Source organism: Macaca nemestrina, chromosome 14, assembly GCF_043159975.1.
Source record: "Macaca nemestrina isolate mMacNem1 chromosome 14, mMacNem.hap1, whole genome shotgun sequence".
Classification (NCBI taxonomy): domain Eukaryota; kingdom Metazoa; phylum Chordata; class Mammalia; order Primates; family Cercopithecidae; genus Macaca; species Macaca nemestrina.
In genome coordinates, this window is record NC_092138.1 from 45,025,596 (window position 1) to 45,049,518 (window position 23,923).

General features: G+C 38.5%; 1 protein-coding gene across 5 annotated transcripts in view; it reads right to left on the bottom strand.

Annotated features, from left to right (window-relative positions):
• LOC105489086 (tetratricopeptide repeat domain 39B) overlaps positions 1-23,923 on the bottom strand; it is a 148,791-nt gene that overhangs the window by 58,214 nt on the left and 66,654 nt on the right. For 2 of the 5 annotated variants that reach the window (XM_011753739.3, XM_011753743.3), the window contains one exon: positions 7,756-7,851. In XM_011753739.3, coding sequence (XP_011752041.1) covers positions 7,756-7,851 — 96 coding nt within the window. The other 3 variants (XM_011753742.3, XM_011753741.3, XM_011753740.3) reach the window with 3 other exon arrangements.

Consider the following 23,923-nt stretch of genomic DNA (forward strand, 5'->3'; position numbering starts at 1 on the left):
TGCTGGAGACACGCCCGAGCGCCTTTCATAATATACATCTTCAGTGAGGTGACGACTCCTCATGTTTCTAATTTAAAAGATAAGTTAATTTAAGGCAGGATGAGATTTTTAGTCTATTTTAAAATATATATATATATATAAAATGAATACATAACTTAATAAAAATTTGGAACTATACTATATCATTATCACTTACATTCCAATTCTTACTTTAGGAATTACTTTGTAAGCTTGGTTACAAAAAACTTCATAGTAAATGAGCATCTGGGCTCTGGAATTGGATCCTTTTATTCATTTCCTGACTCCCTTTTGCCTCAAGAGAAGTCAAAGATTTCCCACAATATATTGGTTCCACTGCAACTGTGATCCTAGAGAACTAGGCTGCAGCCTCCCAAGGCCATTTTCTATTACTTATCTGGAGGTTTTGTCTCTTTCCTCTAGAAATCATAATTTTTACTCACTTATGTTGGACAGGGAAAAAACTGGTGACTTTTTTCTCCTCCTTCCAAATTATCTGAACTCTGCTCACATTACTTTTATAATGAAAAACTAATTTATAAAAATTTAGAAACATAAAAGCAGTATTTTAAATAACAGCAAAGGAAAAGTCTTTTCTCCACCACTTCCCAGTTCTGTAACCTTGAACTCACTTTACCTCTGTAAGTCTCAGCTTCCTTATCTGTAAGATGGGGATCGTTAAGTCTGCAGTTACTACTATACAAAGTAGTTGCAAAGATAGAGGAAGCCTGGAATTAAGAGTATAAGCATTTATATATATTGAGGCATTACTACAGTTCTCCAGAAGTGTCAACCTGCACCACCTCCCCTGCTAAGAACCACATACGCACACATACATGGTGACCTAGCAAAGTTTCTCTGTACTTTGCTCATAATCTGATGACCTTCTACTATTAACATATCTGATTCATGAGATCTATTGATTAAAAGGTAAAGAAGGGATTTTATTATTTGTATTACAATCAATAAAAGTCTACAAAACCAATATATAATCATCATATCCCCTCACACTTCTCCCCTGAAGCAGGTCACAAGACCCTCATCTAAGAGGTGCCCTCCCTGGACCCTGAGGAAAGGAACATCCTTATCTCCAACGCCTCGGACTTCCCTGAGCAGGGACTTCACTAGATGAACGCTCCTGGATTTTCCTCTCCCTCCTCCCCTCTTCATTATTCAGATGAATTATCTGATCGGTGAGCTGGAAAGAAACACGGGGCATAAATGGCCCAGCCCCTTTCTTACATGGAAAGAGGGTGCAGAAAAGTCTATTCTCTCAGCAATGCAGTGAGCTAGTAGGGCAGGCTCTACTGCCCCCCACCGCCCAACCATGACCCTCACAAGGGAGGCCTGTGATTTAGGGCTGAAATTCCACACACAGCTATGTCAAAAAGAAGCCCATTTTTCCATGCATCTAAGCTGTAATACAACCTCCAACATAGTCTTTGTGAATAACGAAGCTGTGAATTTGATCTCCACAGGCCTGACTCTTGCATCAGTATTTCAACTTAGGCCAAAAAGGAACCTTTTCTCCAAAGATAGAACTAAACACTTAGAATCTGTATGCACAGAATGATGGGCGGACAAGTTTACTCTTCAGAGGCTTTTACTAATTTGTGTGGAAGTATCCAGGGTTCTTTTGCAAGCAAATCCAAATCCAAGTCCCCTGTACCTGTGGACTCCAGATCTCCCCGCCCTCAAGAGCTCCAGGGCAAGAAGTCTCAGGCATTACTACAATTCAGCTGTGTGGTGTTCAGAAGCTCAGAAGCAACTGTGACTGGACAGCCAGACTACAGAAACTCCTGTTACCATTTCTCATTAGTTATCCAAGGGAGAGGAGGGACCCCATAAGCTCATAATCTACAGTGGGCTGTGTTAGATGGCAAGACTTCCAAGAAAGTCCTTAACCTCTCCAAGTCTTTGTTTCCTCCGCTATGAAAAGGATGAGGACACGACAATATCCACCCAACAGGTATTATTAACATTGCTGTTATGAGCATCAGAAAAGATAAAAATGCATATGTAAAAGGTAAAAATGCAACTACGTAATGCACTAAAAGGAATGATGTAAATATTATCATCTATGAAAGAATAAAAGTGCCTGCTCTCTCCTCGTGTGAATAGTGTGCTCATCCTTCAGACTCAAATGGGGAAGCAGAGGTTTTTTTTTTCTTTTCATTTCCAAATAATTTCAGGCTTCCAAAAAGTTGGAAAAATAGGACAGAGTTTGTATACCCAGTTCCCCTAGATAACATCTTACATAACACTTTTGAAGGGTGCTGGCAATGATTTTGTAGCATTGTCCTTCAGTCTGTCTGATGTTTCCTCATGATCAGATTCAGGCTACACATTTTGGGCAAGAGTCTACGGCCATATCACCCTGAACACACTCGATCTTGTCTGATTTTGGAAGCTAAGCAGGGTCGCGTCTGGTTAGTACTTGGACAAGAGACATTATGGGCAAGAAAACCACAGCAGTGATGCCGTGTTCTCAGTGCATGGTATCAGGGCTATGAGCTGCATGCACAGCTTGTTTCTGGTGACGACCGCATAGCTAGGGTGGTCTCTAATGTGAGGTTACTACTGTTCCCTTGGGAGTCACTAAGCATTTTCAGGGGAGGTTCTCAACACTCTGCAGATACCCCATTTCACAACACACATTGCCCCCTAACTTTAGTGTCCACTGAGTGTTCTTGTCTGTACCCATTACCATTGTGGTTTGTCAAACAGCAATTTTCTGTTCCCGTCATTTCTTCCACATCAGTCAGAATGAATAGGGAAGAGCTCTCCCTCCTACCACTGACATGTTTACCCAATTATTTATATACTATAAACACATCGCTATTAATTCATTCTGTGGACTATATAACTCATTACAGTCATTATTTATTTTCTTTCTCAAATTGTCCCAGATTTGGCAATTGGAAGCTCCTTTATGTTGCTCCCGTGTTCTTTCGACAAGCCCTGTCCTTTTTTCCAGCAATTCTTTACTTTCTGGCACAAGATCTTCTAGGTTCATCTCGTACTTTCCTGGCCCTGGTGCTGGAATCAGCCAGGAGCCTTGGTTTCTTTTGTCAGAGAATGGCATCGGAACTGAGGCCTTGGGTGCCAGGGGTCTCTGCGTCTAGGCCCCAGAATAGCAGAGTTCTGACCCAGAGGCACCCCTGTGGTGCCACAGTGCTTCAAGTTATGTCTACTTTAGCAGATCTGTTAATTAACAGAAAGAGTTGGGTTTTGTTCTTTTTTTAAAAAAAGCACTTAGTCTATATAACCAAAGCATGATATATAAATTCATTTAAATTATTATACCTTAATGCCCCTCCTTCCTATCCTGATTTTTTTTGTTAATAAGCACAATTATAATAAGCTGCTTTTTAGTATTGCATTGTTACATATGGTAATACTTTTACATTGCCCAATATGTCTCTAACAAAAATAACTTATTTTGAAATGACTTCTCGGCAAACACTGGTGACTACTCTGGTTAAGCAACTAAGCCAGATCATTAGACGAAGGCTAAATGAATTAGGAAGAAGCAAGACAGGGTAACATAAGTATAGTGAGAAGGTGGGATGCATTCCCAAAAACTTGCCTCGGCTTTCTCAAGCTCAGTCAAGGGTTTTTGTTGTTGCAGTTGTTAAACTAAAAGGGATTGTTCCGAGAGGGAATGGTACACATGTGGTAATGGCATGGAAAATACACCTGGCACTCTTCTAACACAAAGGAGGTAAAAGCTAGACTTAACTCTATGTAATAACAGCTGGGCAATCTGTCCTGCATTCTTTTTTTTAATAGTGGTAAAATATATACAGCATAAAATTAATTATCATCTTAACCATTTTAAAGCACACAGCTCAGTGGTGTTAAGTATATTCACACTGTGTGAACCAAACAGGTGTGGTTCATCACTTCAATCTTTAGAACTTTTTCGTCTTGCAAAACTGAAACTCCATACTCATTAAACAACTCCCTCTATCCTGAATTCTTTACTAACCAATCCAAGGGAGAGTCACCCTCTTCTCTTATAAGCCCTTGGCCAACATTTTGCCATAACCTTCATGATTGAGCCATGTGGACACCTCATCCCACTAAACCAGTCTCTGGAACTCAGTCTCCTGAGCAGCCAGAACTCCCTATGTAATTCTGGGATATCCCAATGCCAACCTTGATTTGGTAACTAAAGCTACCAACACTCTGTATCCACACTGGGCTGACATATCTAGGCTTGGTAAGTGAAGTATAAAGAAGTCTATGAAAGGTTTTCTCTCCGTTCCTTTAATTCTGAGGCCGTAGACCCCTGTTCTGTTTTGATGACTTTCTCAAGTAAATAAAAAAGACACACTTTAACTTAGAGACTGTAAATTGAGCAACCTTGTGTTCAGTCTGTTTCCTATGGAAAAATACATATTTGATGAGCCAACAATATGTCTCCCACCTCCAATGAAGAGATGTGGTAAGAGGAGAAAGTAAAGTGATGACAAAGCTCTGGCCAGTGTGCCGAGTCTTTCCTCACTTTTCCAAAGTGACCTTAACACAGTTGTTTCAACAACGAGTTTCTAAACAGATTTGAAGTGATGAACACAAAACTGTCAAATGTCTTAAAGTTTGTCACTTTGGTGACCTGAAAGGACACTGGCAGGAAATTCTAACTCCAAGAATTTCAGAGTGACAAGGCATTTTAGCTGATCATGTACTTCTCTGGATATGAGGATCCATTTGTGGGAAGATTCTCTCTTGGCTCTTTCAAGGTTGGAGGGAGAATCAAAAGAAACCATGGTTTTCAAAACACTTTGTAAGACTAAACAAGTGAAAGGGATTATAAGCAAGGAGGCAAATGAGGTTCTTAAACGTGCACCGGCCCAGAAATGAGAAGGTGGAGCATCAAGATGTAATGCCACCACTGCCTGGCCGTGGCACTTGGCTATGTCACTTGACACCCAGGGTGTCTCACTTGTTAAATGGTGACTCAAACTCCCTCCTTGGCTGCCTCACAACTTTGTGTTAAGAAGCAAATAGCTATTTGTGGAGTGAGGAGTACCAGAAGGAGTAACATATGAGGTATGGCATTATCATTTTCTGTTCAGACTAACTCCATAAGAGCCACATTTCTTGTCTACATCCAAGCTTCCTCCACTTTGCAAGTGTCCTTTTAGGCTGCTCCACATTACATTTATAAGGGCTTGCTTTGATACATGCATTAGAAGACCTATTAATCAAAAGACAGAGTGAGAATGTCTATTATTTAGTTTTTAAAAAGAAAAAGATGGCCGGGCACGGTGGCTCAAGCCTGTAATCCCAGCACTTTGGGAGGCCGAGACGGGCGGATCACGAGGTCAGGAGATCGAGACCATCCTGGCTAACACAATGAAACCCCGTCTCTACTAAAAATACAAAAAAATTAGCCGGGCGAGGTGGCGGGCGCCTGTAGTCCCAGCTACTCGGGAGGCTGAGGCAGGAGAATGGCGTAAACCCGGGAGGCGGAGCTTGCAGTGAGCCGAGATAGCGCCACTGCACTCCAGCCTGGGCGACAGAGTGAGACTCCGTCTCAAAAAAAAAAAAAAAAAAAAGAAAGAAAAAGACTATGAAAACTGCAAATGTGAATACAGGTTGAGCATCCCTAATGTGAAAATCCAAAACTGAAATGCTCCAAAATCTGAAACTTTTTGAGCACCCACGTGACACTCAAAAAAAAAAAAAAAAAAAAGAAATGTTCACTGGAGTATTTTGGATCTTTGGATTAGGGATGCCCACCCTGTGCTATCATGAAAACACTTCTCAATTATTTCTTATATTTGACCTCCACTTCCTTTTATGTAGCTTTAACCTCTTCCTCTCTAACTCCTTCCCAACTCAGAAATATACACAAACCTCATTCATTTCTATTTAAAGTAAAACCAGCAAGAAAGGTAACTCCCTCAATCTTGCTTTCTCTCCTAACGCACCCTTCTCCCACTCCTTCTTTTCATAGGCAAGAGCTTCAAAAAAGAACTGATGCTCACTCTCCCTACTTCCCCACCTCCCATTGATCTTTAGCCCTGCAGCCTGACTCCTGCCTCAACTTCCCTGAAATCTTACGAGCTAAAGGTGTCCAATGACCTAACTATGAAATGCAAAGGATACTTTTTCACCCGTATCCATGAAGACCTCTTTGCCACACCTGGCTCTGCTGACTGCATTCCAGAATCTGCCCCTCCCCCAAGTCCCTTGCCTGTCCTGTGGCCACCAACTCATAGAGTCTTCCTCTCTCACACATCTATGTAGCTCTTGTTTGAACCGTCATTGTCTCAGCCATCCTTCAATGTTCTGTGTTCCCAAAGGTTCCTTCCTCCATTCTCTTCTCTTTCGGTATGGCTCTCTGGGAAATACAGGTGTGGTTTATCACTTCAACGACTACGTGCATGCTAAAGACTTCCAGTCTACAGATGCAGCTTGTTGCTGACTATGCATATCATGCCCTTATTTATTATCGCTTTCAGTAATTTTTATTTTATTATAGCTTTCAAACTCAGCATTATAAAGTCATTACTTAGGAAACCATGGGATGAGTTAGAGGATAACTATGAAGGAAGAGCACTTTTTGAAGAAAACACAAAATTCCATGAGCAGGGACATACACAGTAAAAAAGGATATGGAAAACAAATGCCTTAAGATACTTAGAAGTTATTTTCAACTTCATCTCCATTCTGCAACCTCTTCTGTATATTCCATGAGTAGAATCCTAAGACAAACTACCAAACCCATGAGTATAAAGAACACATGCAGAGCTGAAATTTCAAATGCAAAATCCAAACTGCTAAGGATCTGCTGTATAATCTTAAAAGTTTAATAAACCTCTAAGGATGGATGAAAAGTGCTTTCTCATGTACTAAAACAGCTTTAACAGAGCTGCCTTAATAACTCACAAAAAACAACCTTCATGTTCAAAGAGAGAATCTGTTAATTCTAAATGATCTGGAAAGGAACAAAAATTAACCAAGTATGATATCACAGAAAAATATCTAATGGAAGAGGAAAATATCATGATATATTAAGTTTTAAAAAGTAGATTACTGAACAGTATATTTAATATGATCCCAATTAAGAAAAAAATTTAATATCTCTACATATGAAGAGAAAAAGAATGCACACAAAAATAATTAGGATTATAGTAATACATATTTCATTCTCTTTGTGCTTTCTATAGCTCTGAATTTTCTACAATGAACACTTCTTAAAATGTATTTTTAAACCAAGATTATGCAAAAAGTGTAAGAAAGAAACAATCATAATACAATATTTGATGAAAAGTCTATTATGGTTACAACTGTATCAAGAAGCACATGCCTAGGAAAAAGACTGGAAGGAAATACACCAAAATTCTGTGTTCAAGTGGCCACCATTATGGTTGATGTTTGTCCTTTCCTCCATTTTCCCCAATGTCTGGCAGTGTGATTTACTATTTTATAATAAAAATAACTGCCAAAAATATTTAAAGACAAAAAAGACTGGAAACGGAGTTGTGCCCCAAAGTTGAATTTTGTTTTGCTTTCATGTAACAGTGTCACCTATTCACTGAGTCCCTGAGCAGCCACCGTTTCTCCTTCCCTGATTTATAAAATGGGCACTCTACTTGCCTAGGCGTCTCCTGACCTCACAGGTTTGTCAAACACAATGCACTATGCAAATATCAGTATTCTATTCCTTCAAGGGTTGGACTGTTCCCCCCTCTTCCCCCAGGAATGCCCACGACCCTTCCTGACCTGTTCACAGTAGATGCTCCGCGTTGTCTGGGTGCCTGTTGTGTATCACATGATGCAAAGTGAAGGCTGCTTGTTGCCATATCTGAGTGAGAAGATCTGTTAATTAAAAAGGCAGAGTGAGGTTTTTTATTTCTTTGTCCTGTGAGAAAAATCTACATCAGTGCAATTACACAAGTCTTCCAATTATTTTTATATATTCATCAATTTTAAAAATCAAGTAACAAAAATCTACTGTATGTGTCAAACATTCCTGAAATACAGCCCTAATAACCTTATTTTTTCATTCTAGTACACAAAAAATAAGTTAACTGAAATTACTCCATAGCTCTCCACCCAAAGATAGGATTGTATCTTATATATGTCCTTCCAGGTTTTTTTCCCAAGTAAATCTATACATATTTTAATAAAACTTTATTAAAGCTATGTATTACAATGGGTTATCATATACAGTTATCATGGATTACATACAGGAATTATTCTGAATTTTTTCTTCTCAATAAATCCAGAGTTGCTTTATCATAGCATCTGCAACATTCTGCTGACTGGAAATACGATAATTTGTTACCTGTATCTCATTTTCAGGCATGTAGGTTACTCCCAAAGTTTTGGCATTACAAACTACTGTAATAAGCCCCTTTACTCACTTGCCTAATTATTTCCTAAAAATACATTCCTGAAGGCAAGGGTGCTTATTTTGTAAGGTACTTTATTTTTAATAAACTGTCTAATTTCCCATTAAATACATACCACAGAAAGCTGAAGTAACATAAAGAAGGTGAAGACCAATCTGCCTTGCAGAATCTTAGGCCAGTTTATTGACCCAAAGATATCTCACAAACACACCATGGGGGCAGGACCACTCAGAGAAGGAAACTTCCAGAAAGAATTTAAGAGTAAGTCCTGCCCTGTATTACAATAGAATTGCCAATCTCCTTCCAGTTCCACTCACCTTAACAGTACACATCTCACAGAGAAGAGCCAGAGTCATTTAAAAAAAAGGCAGAGTCATTAAAAAAGAGAAGTTGTGTGTGTGTGTGTGTGTGTGTGTGTGTGTGTGTTGTTTTGTTTTCAATTCTAAGATGTACAATGGGTGCAATGGCTCACACCTGTAATCTCAGCATTTTGGGAGGCCAAGGCGGGTGTATCACCTGAGGTCAGGAGTTCGAGACCAGCCTGACCAACATGGTGAAACTCTGTCTCCACTAAACATACAAAAATTAGCCAGGTCTGGGGGCGCATGCCTGTAATCTCAGCTACTCGGGAGGCTGAGACAGGAGAATCGCTTGAACCTAGGAGGCGGAGGTTGCGGTGAGCCAAAATCACACCATTGTACTCCAGCCTGGGCGACAAGAGTGAAACTCCATCTCAAAAATAAATAAATAAATAAATAAATAAATAAATAAGTACAGTGCCCTCAATTAAGTGGAGTTCCCCCCACCCCCCATTTGGAAGTTCAGACTTTCCAATGTACTCTAATATTTTAGACTAGACATTCATTTTTATCTTGGACATATCAAGTTCCCTAAATTTTACACATCATGTAGGGGAAGATTGAAGTTATTCTTATAAGGCTGGTTAGGTGTGGGTGGTGGGAGGGAAGAAAACTCCACAGGTAAGGGGAAATGTCACTAGAAGACAAGTTATTTCCATCACAAAAACTTGTTATTATGAGAATACAGGTACCACTTCCATAAATAATACTCTGGGCAGTGACCATCAGCTCCGTTTACAAGCAGGGAAAGAGGAAGTGACTGACTGAAAAGGCTATCTATCCATTTGGCAAGAGTGCTTGCCCATTTGTTCACTTACAGACTCATTTTCAAGGACTAGAAACACACAGTCTCTGAACTGTACTGTTAAAATATCCCCTTTTCACATTTGCCTTTAGCTTTAATAAAAGTCTCCCCAATATTGAAATTTTTGCTTAGTCATAACTGTCACTCTTTTCTTTAACATCTCTGATTTTGAGGGCATACTTAGAAAAACCTTCCCTCTACAAAGATTATATAACATACTTTTACCTGTGTTTTACTTTTCAATATGTAATTTATTTATTCGTTTATAATTTAAATAGATGGTACAAGATAGTGCTGTGTAATTTTTTTCCCTAACCTTTTGCCATGTTTCCCAAGATTGTTTTTAAAAAAACCACATCTTTTACCCCAATGATTTGACATGCCATAACACACTAGATATAAACATAAATTTGTTGTGCCAGGTAAATATTATATGTTTCAAAGTGCTAAAATAATTGGGACTGGGAACGGTGGCCCACGCCTATAATCGCAACACTTTGAGAGGTTGAGGCAGGCAGATTACTTGAGGTCAGGAGTTTGAGAACAGCCTGGCCAACATGGTGAAACCCTATCTCTAATAAAAATACAAAACTTAGCCAGACATGGTGGCGGGTGCCTGTAATCCCAGCTACTCAGGAGGCTGAGACAGGAGAATCACTTGAACCTGAGAGGCAGAGGATGCAGTAAGCCAAGATTGTGCTACTGCACTCCAGCCTGGGTGACAAGAGTGAAACTCTATCTCAAAAAATAAAAATAGTAATAATGAATTGGGAGGCCATTCAGCAAAGATGGTTCCTATACAAGCAAATGGAAACTCAACTCAATGTCAACATTGAAAACGAAACTTAAGCTAAGCCAATCAGACACCACCAACTCACCTCTAACTAGGAACCTCCCACTTGTTCCAGTGAAATATTTTATTTGTCTTGCTTCTTTAAATACTTCCCACTTCTTAGGAAGAACACTGAACTGCTTGTGTTCTAATGATACTCAGTTCAGGAATCACTCAGTGCTCAAACCAACTAGCTAAAATATTACTGTGCCTAAATTAATCCGTTAACAAAAGCTAAAATTATTGTATCTTTACCTGACACAACAGACTTGAATTTACCAGAATATAATAATTATTAATAAAATAATGTTACATTTTATTCCTCTTTTCTAAGGTATAAAGGTTTAGATTCTTCTAGTCCTTTATGTTTGTATACACATGTACATGAAGTCACAGAAATTCTATAGTATTTCTAGATTTATGTTAATATCACAATAAGCATATCATGCCACAAACTAATTTTTTATTAAACAGGATTTTTTTAGATATAGACCTAACTCATTTATTGAAAGTACTGTCTAGTGTTTTAAGAACGCATTTTCTCATTTTGTTAATAAGAAATGCTTCAAATACATAAAGTAGAGAAAATAATACTGCAAACACACAAGTATAATCTAGAATCCATTTTGTGTACAGTCTGAGCTACATTTAATTCTTTCCTGCATGGATAAGCAAGAAATAACTCATCTACTTGTTATAACAGCTTGGAAACTAGGCAAAAGGAAGACTGCGTGTCCTCTCAAGGTCATCTTGGAGCACTGTCCAACAGGCCCACCCAAGGAACATTTAATTCCCTAGGGGGTATATATTTTGTTTGGCTTGCTATTTACTATTAAAACCTACACTCTGTAAAATTATGTTAACTTGTAGATTTTTTAATCTGGTAGATATGCAAATAATTTCTGTGTGGTAAGATTATAGTTTTATTACTTTGCTGGAGGTTAACCAGTTTAGTACATAACAAACCTTATTTCAACACTTATTCTTTCCTCAGTTCTCCAAATGCTGTTACCAGTTTTACCATCTTGCTTGATTTCCTCATTGACATGTGTTGATTCCATAATTATGATACTTTGACATACTGGATTATTCTGCTGACTCTTACACGCAGCAATTTTCCATATGTGCGCAGGTCTGTTTTTGGGCATTCTTTTGTTCCATCACATATTTGCCTCTCTCTGCACTAGTCACACCATTTTTATTATCATGGCTTTCTGAGACCTGTAAGCCAATTGGGGCAAGTTCTCTACTTTATTAAATACTCTTTTTGTTGGATTGCTATTATCACACCTACATTCTTGTTTATGAATTTCAGAGTTAGTCATTATAACATTACAAGCAAGTCTTGCTGGAGTTTTGACTGAGAATTCATTACGTTATTAGGAAATCTACAAAGAATTGTTGTCTTTATAATATTGCATCTTCACATCTTTACACATTTATTCAGGTCTTCTCTTATTTCCTTCAATAAAGGCTTTTAATATCTGAACACTGTACTGATATGCATGTACCTTTGCCAAAGAGCCATGCTAAATCTTTATACTGGAGGCTACGAAAAGTAACACACTGAACTTCAATTACACCTATTAGTACATTGGAATATATGCCCTTATTTTGTCTTGTTTTAACGGCTCTAACTTTTAAGTTTTTAAACAGCTTTATTGAGACATAATTCACAGATCATAGAATTCACCCAATTAATGTTTATAATCAATGGTTTTTAGTATATTCAGAGACTATCACCACAATCTAATTTTATAACATTTTGTCACCCAAATGTATCCATCTATTAGCAGTCACTCCTCATTCTCCATTCCACCTCCTCTAGTCCTAAACAACCACTAATCTACTTTCTCTGTCTACAGATTTGACTATTCTGGACATTTCATATCAATGGAATCATAAAACGTGTGGTCTTTATGCTTGGCTTTTTCAGTTAGCATGTTTTCAAGATTCATTCATGTGGTAGCATGCAACAGTACTTCACTCCTTTTCATTGCCTAATATTATCCCATTGCATAGATATATCACATTTTGTTAATCATTTGTTGATAATATATTAATTATTTGTGGCCATAATGAATAATGCTGTTATGAACATTCATGTACAAGTTCTTGGTCAGGCACGGTGGCTCACTCCTGTAATCCCAGCAGGACTTTGGGAGGCCGAGGCGGGCAGATCACTTGAGGTCAGGAGTTCAAGACCTGCCTGGCCAACATGGCAAAACTCCATCTCTACTAAAAATACAAAAATTAGCTGGGCATGGTGGTGTGCACCTGTAATCCCAGCTACTTGGGAGGCTGAGGCAGGAGAATTGCTTGAACCCGGGAGACGGAGATTGCAGTGAGCCGAAATCGTGCCACTGCACTCTAGCCTGGGTGACAGAGTGAGACTCCATCTCACAAAAAAAAAAAAAAAAAAAAAAAAAAAACAAGTTATTGTGTGGACATGTATTTTCATTTCTCTTAATTATACATCTAGCATTGCTATGGAATGCTAAATATATGGTATGTGGAATTGCTACATTATGTGGTAACTCTATGTTTGACATTTTGAAGAACTACTAGACTGTTTTCCAAAGTGGTTGTGTGATTTTTCTGTTTTTTTTTTTTTTTTGTAGAAATGGTGCCTTGCCATCTTACCCAGGCTGGCCTTGAACTCCTAGGCTCAAGCAATCCTCCCACCCCAGCTTCCCAGAGTGCTTGGATTACCAGCATGAGCCACCATGCCCAGACGGCTATATGATTTTATATTCCCACCAATAATGTACTAGAGTCCCAATTTCTCAACAGTTTGGCCAGTATTTGTTTTTGTCCATGAGATATGGTGGTATCTCATTGTAGTTTTTGGTGTGCATTTGCTTATTGACTAATAACGTTGAGAATCTTTTTAGGCACTTAATGGCCAACTGTATATCTTCTTTGGAGTAATGTCTGTTCAGATTATTTTCCCATATTTAATTGAGTTACTTATCTTTTTATTTTCCCTTGAATACTGCTCTAATTTTAATCACTAGGTAGAACTATTTGCGAGTGTAAAGCTTACAGTTATCTTTGTTTATACTTTTTCTCTCAATCAAATCATAGATAGCAGAGCCAATTCAAATTTAACTTCCCCAATAAATCCAACACAACATGCTATGTTCCTGCACAATGAGATAAAAGCTAGCCCACATTTAAAAATAAAATAAAATTTCAAAAATGAATAAAAATATGTCCTTCAAGTTTTTCCATCAACATTAAAATTTCCCCTTAGGGGAGAAAAGGAATGAGTGTGGATAGGCCAACTGATATGCTCTGGAAGCCACCATGTTTGTAATCTAGAGTAGAAATGGTATCCACCAAGCCAGTGCAGCCCTCTCAACTCCTGCAGAGACCTTGGCACATCTCATCAGGAGCTCCCCCTAGTCACCCCTACCAGGGTTGGTGCTTGAGCTCATCACTGGGATACTCATGGGCAAGCTAGGGAATCCAGTTCTGCCCAGCTATGTCCCCCCTTCCAAACCTGAACAGGAACCTCAAGGCACCAGGCACTCCTCTGTCCAACTCATCACCTGAAACACAGAGGGCACGTCACAGTAAATAAAAGTCAAGTACATACCCACCTGCTTGTGCGGCAACGGGCTCTTACCCATAAGTGCCACCTACTGGCTTCCAAGTCAAACTGCACAGTCCAATATAAAACCTGCGGACAGAATTGCGCAGGGCTATAGAAGCGAACCCAAAAGACCCTATCCAACATACTTACTCTATAGTTACACCCTTAGAAGAGGTCGAAACGGGGTGGGGGGTGCAGGGGGGAAAACCAATCTCAATGAAAATAAATTCAAAAACAAAAACTAGTAGCCTCTCTAGATGAGAAGAAACCAACATAAAAATTCTGGCACCATGAAAAATCTAAATGTTGTGACATCACCAAAGGGTCACACTAGCTCTCTAGCAACAGACCCTAACCAAATAAAAACTCAGAAATGGCAGATAAATAATTCAGAGTATGGGCTGCAAGCAAGCTCAATGAGATCCAAGAGAAGGTTGAAAAACCAACACAATGAAACCATGAAAGTAATCCAAGAAATGAAGGAAGAGACTAATATCCTTTAAAAAACAAAAACAAAACAAAACAAAACAAAAACAAAAAACCCCAGAACTTCTGGAAATGAAAAATTCACTTAAGAAATTTCAAAATACTGTTGATTGGAACAATAGACTGGATAGGCAGAAGAAAGAATTTCAGAGCTTAAAGACCTCCAATTCATATCACCAACTAATAATTTTTTTAAAAAATAGCTTGAAGACCAACCTTTCAAATTAACCCAAACAAAAATAAAGAAAAAAGAATTTTTGAAAATGAACAAAGCACTTCAGACATACAGGATTGTGTAAAGCAACCAAACCTATGGCCTATAGGCATTTCTGAGAAGGAAGAAGAAAAAGTAAGCAACCTGGAAAATATATTTGAGGGAATAATTCAGGAAAATCCCTAATCTTTCTAGAGAGGTGAACATCCAGATACAAGACATTCAGAGAACACCTGCAAGATACTATGCAAGATGAACTTCACCAAGGCATATAGTCATCAGACTATCCAAGGTCAACACTAAAGAAAAAATGTTAAAGGCAACGAGAGAGAAAGGTCAAATCACCTACAAAGGAAAACCCATCTGACTAAGAGCAAACTTCTCAGCAGAAACCCTACAAACCAGAAGAGATTGGGGTCTATTTTTAGCATCCTTAAAGAAAAAAAAATGCCAGCCAAGAATTTCACATCCTGCCAAACTAAGCTTCATCAATGAAGAAGAAATAAAATATTTTCTAGACAAGCAAATACTAAGGGCATCTGTCACCACAAGACCTATCCTACAAGAAATGCTGAAGAGAATTCTAAACATGGAAATGAAAGGATAATACTCACCATCATAAAAGAACACATAAGTGCAAAGTTCACAGATCTTATAAAACAATTACACAATTGAAACTCCAAAACAACTAGCTAACAACACTATGACAGGAATAAAACCTCACATATCAATACTAACCTAAATGTAAATGACCTAAATGCCCCACTTAAAAGATACGGAGTAGCAAACTAGTTTTTTTTTTTTTAAATACAAGACCTAACCATCTGCTGCCTACAAGTGACCCACCTACTGGCTAAAGATACCTTTAGACTCAAAGTAAAAGGGAGAAAAAAGACATAAAATGAGAATGGAAAATAAAAGTGAGCACAAGTCACTATTCTCATATCAAATAAAACAGACTTCAAACCAACTAACAGTAAAAAAAGACAAAGAAGGACATTTTACCTATAATGATAAAGGATTCAATATAACGAGAAGATTTAACTATTCTAAATATATATGCAACCAATACTGGGGCACCCAGATTTATCAAACAAATCCTATTAGACCTAAGAGAATAGACTGATATTAACACAATTATAGTAAGAGACTTCAACACCTCCACTGACATCACTAGACAGATCATCGAGGCAGAAAATCAACAAAAAAACTCGGGACTTAAACTGGGTTACAGACCAAATGGACCTAAGAGACATTTACAGAACATTCTACCAAACAACCACAGAATAAACACTCTTTTCATTTGTGCGTGGAACATTCTCCAGAATCAACCATATACTCAGCCATAAAGCAAGTCTCAATAAAATCAAATAAATAAAAATCATATCGAGTATCTTCTCATATCAGAGTGGGATGAAATTAGAAATCAATTCCAAGAAGAACTCTCAAAACTATACAAGTACATGGAACCTAAACAACTTGCTCCTGAGCAACTCTTGGGTAAACAATGAAATTAAGGCAGAAATTAAAAAATTCTTTTAAATGAATGAAAACAAAGACACAACATACTAAAACCTCTGGTACACAGCAAAAGCAGTGCTAAGAGGAAAGTTTATAGCATTAAACACCTACATCAAAAAGACAGAAAGACCTCAAATTAACAACCTAACATCACAACTCAAGGAACTAGAAAAACAAGAACAAACCAACCCAAAGCTAGCAGAAGAAAAGAACTAACAAAGATCAGAGCAAAACTAAATGAGATTTAAAAAAAAAAAAAAAAAAAAAGGCAAGAAATCAACAAACTGGCCGGGCACAGCGGCTCCTGCCTGTAATCCCAGCACTTTGGGTGGCCCAAGCGGGTGGATCACCTGATGTTAGGAGTTTGAGGCCAGCCTGGCCAACATGATGAAACGCCATCTCCACTAAAAATACAAAAATCAGTGGGGCATGGTGGTGCATGCCTGTAGTCCCAGGTACTTGGGAGGCTGAGGCAGAAGAATTACTTGAACCCAGGGGGCAGAGGTTGCAGTGAGCTAAGATCATGCCACTGTATTCTAGCCTGGGCAACAAAGCAAGACTCCATCTCAAAAAAGAAAAGAATCAACAAACTGAAAAGTCAGTTCTTCAAAAGGATAAACCAATTGGCAGACCATTAGCTAGACTAACCAAGAAAATGAAAGAGAAGATTCAAATAAGCATAATCAGAAATGATAAAGGTGATATTACAACCAATACCACAGAAATACAAATAATCATAAGAGAGTCCTATGAACTCCTTCACGTACACAAACTAGAAAACCTAGAGGAAATGGATAAATTCCTGAAAACATACAAACTCCCAAGATTGAAACAGAAGGAAAAAGAAATCCCAAGCAGACCAATAATAAGTAATGAAATTAAACCAGTAATAAAAAATCTACTGGGAAAAAAAAAAAAAAAAAGCAGCTCAGGACCAGATGCATTCACATCCAAATCTTACCAGACATATAAAGACAAGCTACTACCAATCTTACTGAAACTATTACAAAAAATTTGAGGAGGTGCAGTCACTCCATAACACCTTCTATGAATCCAGTATCACCCTGATACTAAAATCAGACGACACAACAAAAACAGAAAACTACCAACCAATATCCCTGATGAACACAGATGCAAAAATCCTCCACAAAATACTAGAAAACTGAATCCAACATACATCAAAAATATAATTCACCACAATCAAGTGAGCTTTATTCCAGGTATGCAAGGATGGTTCAACATATGCCATATGTGACAAACCCACAGCCAACATCATATTGAATTGGGAAATGTTGAAAGCATTTCCCCTAAGGATGGAAAAAAATGAGGACACCCACTTTCACCACTTTTATTCAACATAATACTGGAAGTCCAAGCCAAAGGAATGAGACAAGAGAAAGATATAAAAGGCATCCAAATTGGAAAAAAAGAAGTCAAATTATCTTTTTTCATTGATGACATAATCATACACCTAGAAAGCCCCAAAGACTCCTCCCAAAAGACAGAAAACCCCGAAGACTCCTCCAAAAGACTCCTAGACTTGATAAACAATTTCAGTAAAGTCAAGATACAAAATCAACGCACAAAAATCAGTAGCATTTCTATATACCAATTTTATCAAACTGAGAACCAAATCAAGAACTGAATCCCATTTATGTTAGCCACAACAAAAATCCTAGGAATACATTTAACCAAGGAGGTAAAAGATCTCTACAAGGAGAATGACAAAACACTGATGAAAGAAATCACAGATCATACAAACAAATGGAAAAACGTCCCATGCACATGGACTGGAAGAATCAGTATCATTAAAATGACCATATTGGCTGGGCATGGTGGCTCATACCTGTAATCCCAGCACTTTGGGAGGCCGAGACAGGCTGATTACTTGAGCTCAGAAGTTTAAGACCAGCCTGGGCAACACGGCCAAAACTCTGTCTCTACAAAAAATACGAAAATTATCTGAGCATGGTATCACATGCCTACAGTCCTAGCAACTAAGGAGGCTTAAGTGGAAGGATCACTTGAGTCTGGGAGGCATAGGTTGCAGTGAGCCAAGATCACACCACTGCACTCAGCCCAGGTGACAGAGTGAGACCCTGTCTCAAAAATAAGAAAGTATTTGCAGACTCTGCCTCCGACAAAAGACTAACATCCAGAATCTATAAGGAACTCAAACAACTCAATAGGAAAGAAACAACCAACCCCATTAAAAACTGGGCAAAAAGGCCTGAACAGATATTTATCAAATAAAGTAATACAAGAGGCCAACAAACACGTAAAAAAAAAAATGCTCAACATCACTAATCATCAGAGAAACACAAATTATAACCACAATGAGATATCATCTTATACCAGTCAGAATGGCTATTGTTAAAAAATCAAAACACAACAGATGTTGGATTACCTGTGGAGAAAGGGGAACACTTGTACACTGTTGGTGGGAACAGACGTTGCTTCAACCTCTATGGAAAACAGTATGAAGATATCTCAAGAAGCTAAAAATAGCACTACCATTCAAGACAGCAATCCCACTACGTGGTATCTACCCAAAGGAAAAGAAATCTTTATATAAAAAAGACACCTGCACTCATACATTTATCACAGCACTATTCACAACAGCAAAGCCATGGAATAAACCTAGGTGTCCATTAATGGTTGAATGGATAAAGAAAATGTGGAATATATACACAATAGAATACTATGTAGCCACAAAAAGGAATGAAATCATCTTTGCAGCAACTTGAATGGCGCTAGAAGCCATTATCCTAGGTGAACTAAGTCAGAAGCAGAAAATCAAATACCACCGGTTCTCACTTCTGAAAGCTAAACAATAGGTACACATGCAAATAAAGATGGAAATAACAGACACTTGGCACTCCAAAAAAGGGGAGGGAGGATGGAGGTAAAGTTTGAAAAATTACCTTTTAGATACAATGTTCAATATTTGGGTGGTGAGTACACTAGAAGCTCAATCCCCACCATCATGCAATATACCCATGTAACAGACATGCACATGTACCTTCAAATCTAAAACTTTAAAAATAAAAAATGGTATCCACTAGAATTATGAAATGCAGGACTCTGACACACCACTGGAAATCTATTGCCTAATATTATTGGCTACATAAAAAACATTTGTCTTTCTTACTAAAAAAAAAACTGCTTGCCAGACCAAATTCTACACAACAATGATTCCTCAAAGAGCTGTTCTCATGGCCAATGATCAGAGGAAAGAGGAGGTGCTGCTGCTGACAATGAGAAAGCAAGAAGAGCCCAAAAATAAAAAGATACTCCCCAAGTATCATTTTACTGCCAACTCCAATCCCATTTTGTCAGGCCTGTCACCAGCGCTTTCAGAATCAAAGGAATATACTTTCAATTTTTTCTCTCCACTCTGGCCCTGTTCCTTAAGAAGGAAAAACTAAACAGCTGAAAAAGGCCAAAGGGCAAGTGCCAACAAGGATATAACTGTTCTATGAAACGAGAAACTGGCGAACTGATAAACTAGATAATCTTCTCCCTAAATAATCTACGCTTAGACTTCTTACAAAGCCTTCCTCAATCAAAACTGTAACCCTTAGTATTATCTGTAGGGTGTGGGTAATCTTTAGAATCTTTGTAGTTTTCTATGGTTTTTTTTTTTTTTTCAAAAATGATAATGCACTATTTTAACAATCATGAAAAAAGTTAAGTACATATTTTGAGTAATTTAAGTCTATATTCATGAAGGGAATATTCAAATATTAATTTAAGGAAGCACCCTCTGATCATCCCTTTTATATCACACAAAACTCAAAATAGTTCTCCTAAGAAATATGCAAGAACAGTATAATTTATTATTTTTAGCCCTCTCCACATGAAGAACTCAGAATACATCACTACTCAATATGTTTCTCATGTTATTTTAGACCTTTTAGAAGTCTTCCAAGCTTTCACTACTTTAAAAAAGTCAGTTCTTGAATGTGGTTTTTCTAATTTTATCTTTTCTATTTCCTGCATTTGATAACATGCTTCAATAGGTCTACTATTATATTCCTGAATTGCTTTCAAACTTATTACTTTATGCACATTTACCATCTCAATTTGGTCCTTAATGCAGCTACCTTTGCTAAAAATGAACTATGATTCATGCCTTATTGAAGGAATCAGCCCTCACAGGAAGCTAAGAAATGGCGCTCTCACGAGTTCTCTAATATCAGCCTTGTTTCCCATCTTTGGCAGATGAGGAAAAAGCAGCACACGAGGGCCATGTAAATGTGATATTTGCCAAGTGTCCCTTAGCTCTATATGGGAAATGGAGAATGACAAGCTCATTCAAACAGATGGATTCATAACTGTTTGAACAGCTTCTCTCAAAAGGTACTTCCCTTTATCATGTGTTCTACATTTGTATCAGAAACTGGGATTAAAATAGAGAATGCAAGGCAAAAAAAAAAATCTCTGCAAAACAATGAAACTGGGAAAGAGAGCAGTGAATGGACCATAATTTAAAAAGATAACGCTCTAAGTGGACAACTTATATTTAGTAAACTAAAATTTAATTTTTATCCATAAACATTTAGGAATGCCATATTCCAGGCATGGTATCAGATGTTGAAACACACAAAATAATAGCATGCCTGCTCTCAAAGATGATACCTGAGTGAGAATAAATTATAAATTCCTGAATCTGAATCCAAAAAATCTAACTGAATAAAAACAGGATAAAAGAGATGTGACTTAACAACATGGTAAAAAGTTGCGAATTATTTTAAATGAATTTATGAACACAACAGAACATGAATACTGATACAACTTAAGTTGTATTAAGAAAACTATAGCATCTAGAATGAGGAAAATAGCATCTTTCCTAAGTTTCTTTTAATTAACTCTTTTTTTTTTTTTTGGAGACAGAGTCTAGTTCTGTTGCCCAGGCTGGGGCGCAGTAGTGGGACCTCAGCACACTGTGACCTCTGCCTCATAGGTTCAAGCAATTCTCCTGTCTCAGCCTCCCAAGTACCTGGGACTACAGGCACACGCCACCACCATGCCTGGCTAATTTTTGTATTTTTAGTAGAAACAGGGTTTCATGACACTGGTCAGGCTGGTCTCGAACTCGTGACCTCAGGTGATCCACCTGCCTCGACCTCCCAAAGTGCTGGGATTACAGGCATGAGCCACCGCACCCAGCCTAATTAACTCTGACTTAAAAATATAATTATCTCTTAATCAAGAGTACAAACTTCATAAAGGCAGGATTGTATCGCAGCACCTAGTACAGTGTCTTCCAGGTAATGATCTTCAATAACACTGTGCTGGTTGACTGAATAAATAAAGGAGCAAATGAAGGATAACATCATTCTCCTCTAGTCAGACCAGTCACACCTGGCCTACCTGATATTCTAGACATACTCTTTTAAGAATATCAACAACAGGAAATGCAGGCCAGGCACGGTGGCTCATGTCTGTAATCCCAGCACTTTGGGAGGCCAAGGCAGGCAGATCACTTGAATCCAGGAGTTTGAGACCAGCCTGGGCAACATAGGGAGACCCCATCTCTACAAAAAATACGAAAAATTAGCCAGGCATGGTAGTGCATGCCTATAGTCCCAGCTACTCCGGCAGCTGAAGCAGGAGGATTGCTTGAGACAGGGAGGTTGACTGAGGCTGCAGTGAGCTATGATCACATCACTACACTCCAACCTGGGTGACAGAGGAAGACCCTATCTCAAAAAAAAAAAAAAAGAAAGAAAGAAAGAAGAATTGGAAGACAGCAGAGAAAAAGAAAGGAATATGAAAGCTTCATTCACTAGAAAGATTTGGTTCACCTTCTAGACCACCTTCTCTGGAGCAAAATCCTACTCTCAAATGACTCAGAAAATACATAATAATATGTATACATAGAGTAATAAAACAAATATGGCAAAATGTTAAAACTGAATTAAGGGCATTCAGAAGTTCTCTGTTACTCTTGCCCTTTTTCTGTAAGTTTGGAATTATCACAAAATTAAAAGTTTTTTTAAAAGACAGCTTATTGGCATGATGATCCTCTAACAAAGGGCAGAGACAGGGATTAAATGTGAGTGGCAAGTGGATCTCAGCAACCTGTGGGCCAACCAACGCCAGTGGAGAATGCCAAGTCCTTGGGCCATAGGCACACCAACAATCCAGAAATCCTTTGGTGGCAGACGCAGCAAGGAGAGAGGCCAATGCAGAGACAACAGGATGGGGCCCTCTACCAGGTAACAGTCCCCAGACAGAAGCCATCCCTACACCACCTCTTCCTGCACCCAATGTCATGTCAGAAGGAGGAGAGATGGGGGAAACCTTTTAAGAAGGAAGATATAAGACCGATACATAGTTTAAGTTTTTACTTAACTAGGCATTTACCCCTCCCACATCTCTCAGAAAACCTGAGTCACTCCAAAAGAGACTGCTGGAAATTTGAACAGATGATGTAATTTTTAACTGACCACTTAATGTGCTTTTCTGTCCTCAATGGGGATGAAAGTTCCAGAGCAAAGAAGAACAGCTGAAAAAAATAAAAGTACATTTTCATATAAAATACAAAGCATGATTCAGACCCTACTCATTGAGGGGCAGAACAAGATGGCAGAATATAAGGCTCCACTGATCATCGCCCCTGCAAGGAGACCAATTTAACAACTGTCTACAGATGAAAGCACTTTCGTAAGAACCAAAAATCAGGTGAGCACTCGTAGTACCTGGCTTTAACTTCATATCGAAGACGCTACTCACTAAGAAAATGGAAGTCAGGCTGGGTACGGTGCCTCACACCTGTAATCCCCAGGGTTTTGGGAGGCTGAGACAGGAGGATCACTTGAGCCCAGGACTTCCAGACCAGCCTGGGCAACATAGCAATACCCCATCTCTACAAAAAAAAATAAAAAATTAGATGTATGTAGTGGCATACACCTACAGCCTTAGCTACTTGGGAGGCTGAGAGGACAGCCTGAGCCCAGGAGTTCAAAGCTGCAGTGAGCAGCACTGTGCAGTGCGCTGTCGCCCAGGCTGGAGTCTCTAAAAACATTTTTTTTTTCCATTTAAAAAAATTTTTATAAAGAAAATGGAAGGTAGTGCTTGCTATCTCTTTCAGCAAAAGAAACTACTCCAACAGCTGTTGTTTTCCTGGCCCACAGTCATAGCAAATTACTGACCAAGTTGGAAACTCAGAACCAGAGCCTGTATCTTTTCAAATTCTTTCCTTAGGCAAGCAAATCACACTCCTTCACATTATTTAAAACAAACAGCAATGGAATGTTGGACTGACAAGAGAGAGGCACCGCTCCTGTTTCATTTTGCTAGTTTTCTTTGCTGGTTTTTTAAATTAAAAACAAACAAAAATCCTTTTCCGGTTGGAGGATTCTCTTATTTCTGACCGAAAACTTCTTACCTAATCTATGAATTATCCTTTCTCACCACATGACTGGAGGGTGATTTAGGAGAAGACATGCTGGGACACACAGCAGACCACTGTGTTCCTGTCCTAGGTATGCCAGTCCCTGGCAGGCAGTGTGGCTTTGCGCCACTCCCTCACTTCCATGGGCCTCAGTGTCCCCATCCGCAAAAGCAAAGCAGCAATAACAACACCTGCCCTATCTCCCTCCCAGGGATACCACAAGGAAAGAACGTGCTCCATTTTGTAAAATCACTTTTTAAACTGAAACATCACATCAATGTAAGGGAATGAAGTTGCTGATGTTATTAGAGGAGTTATA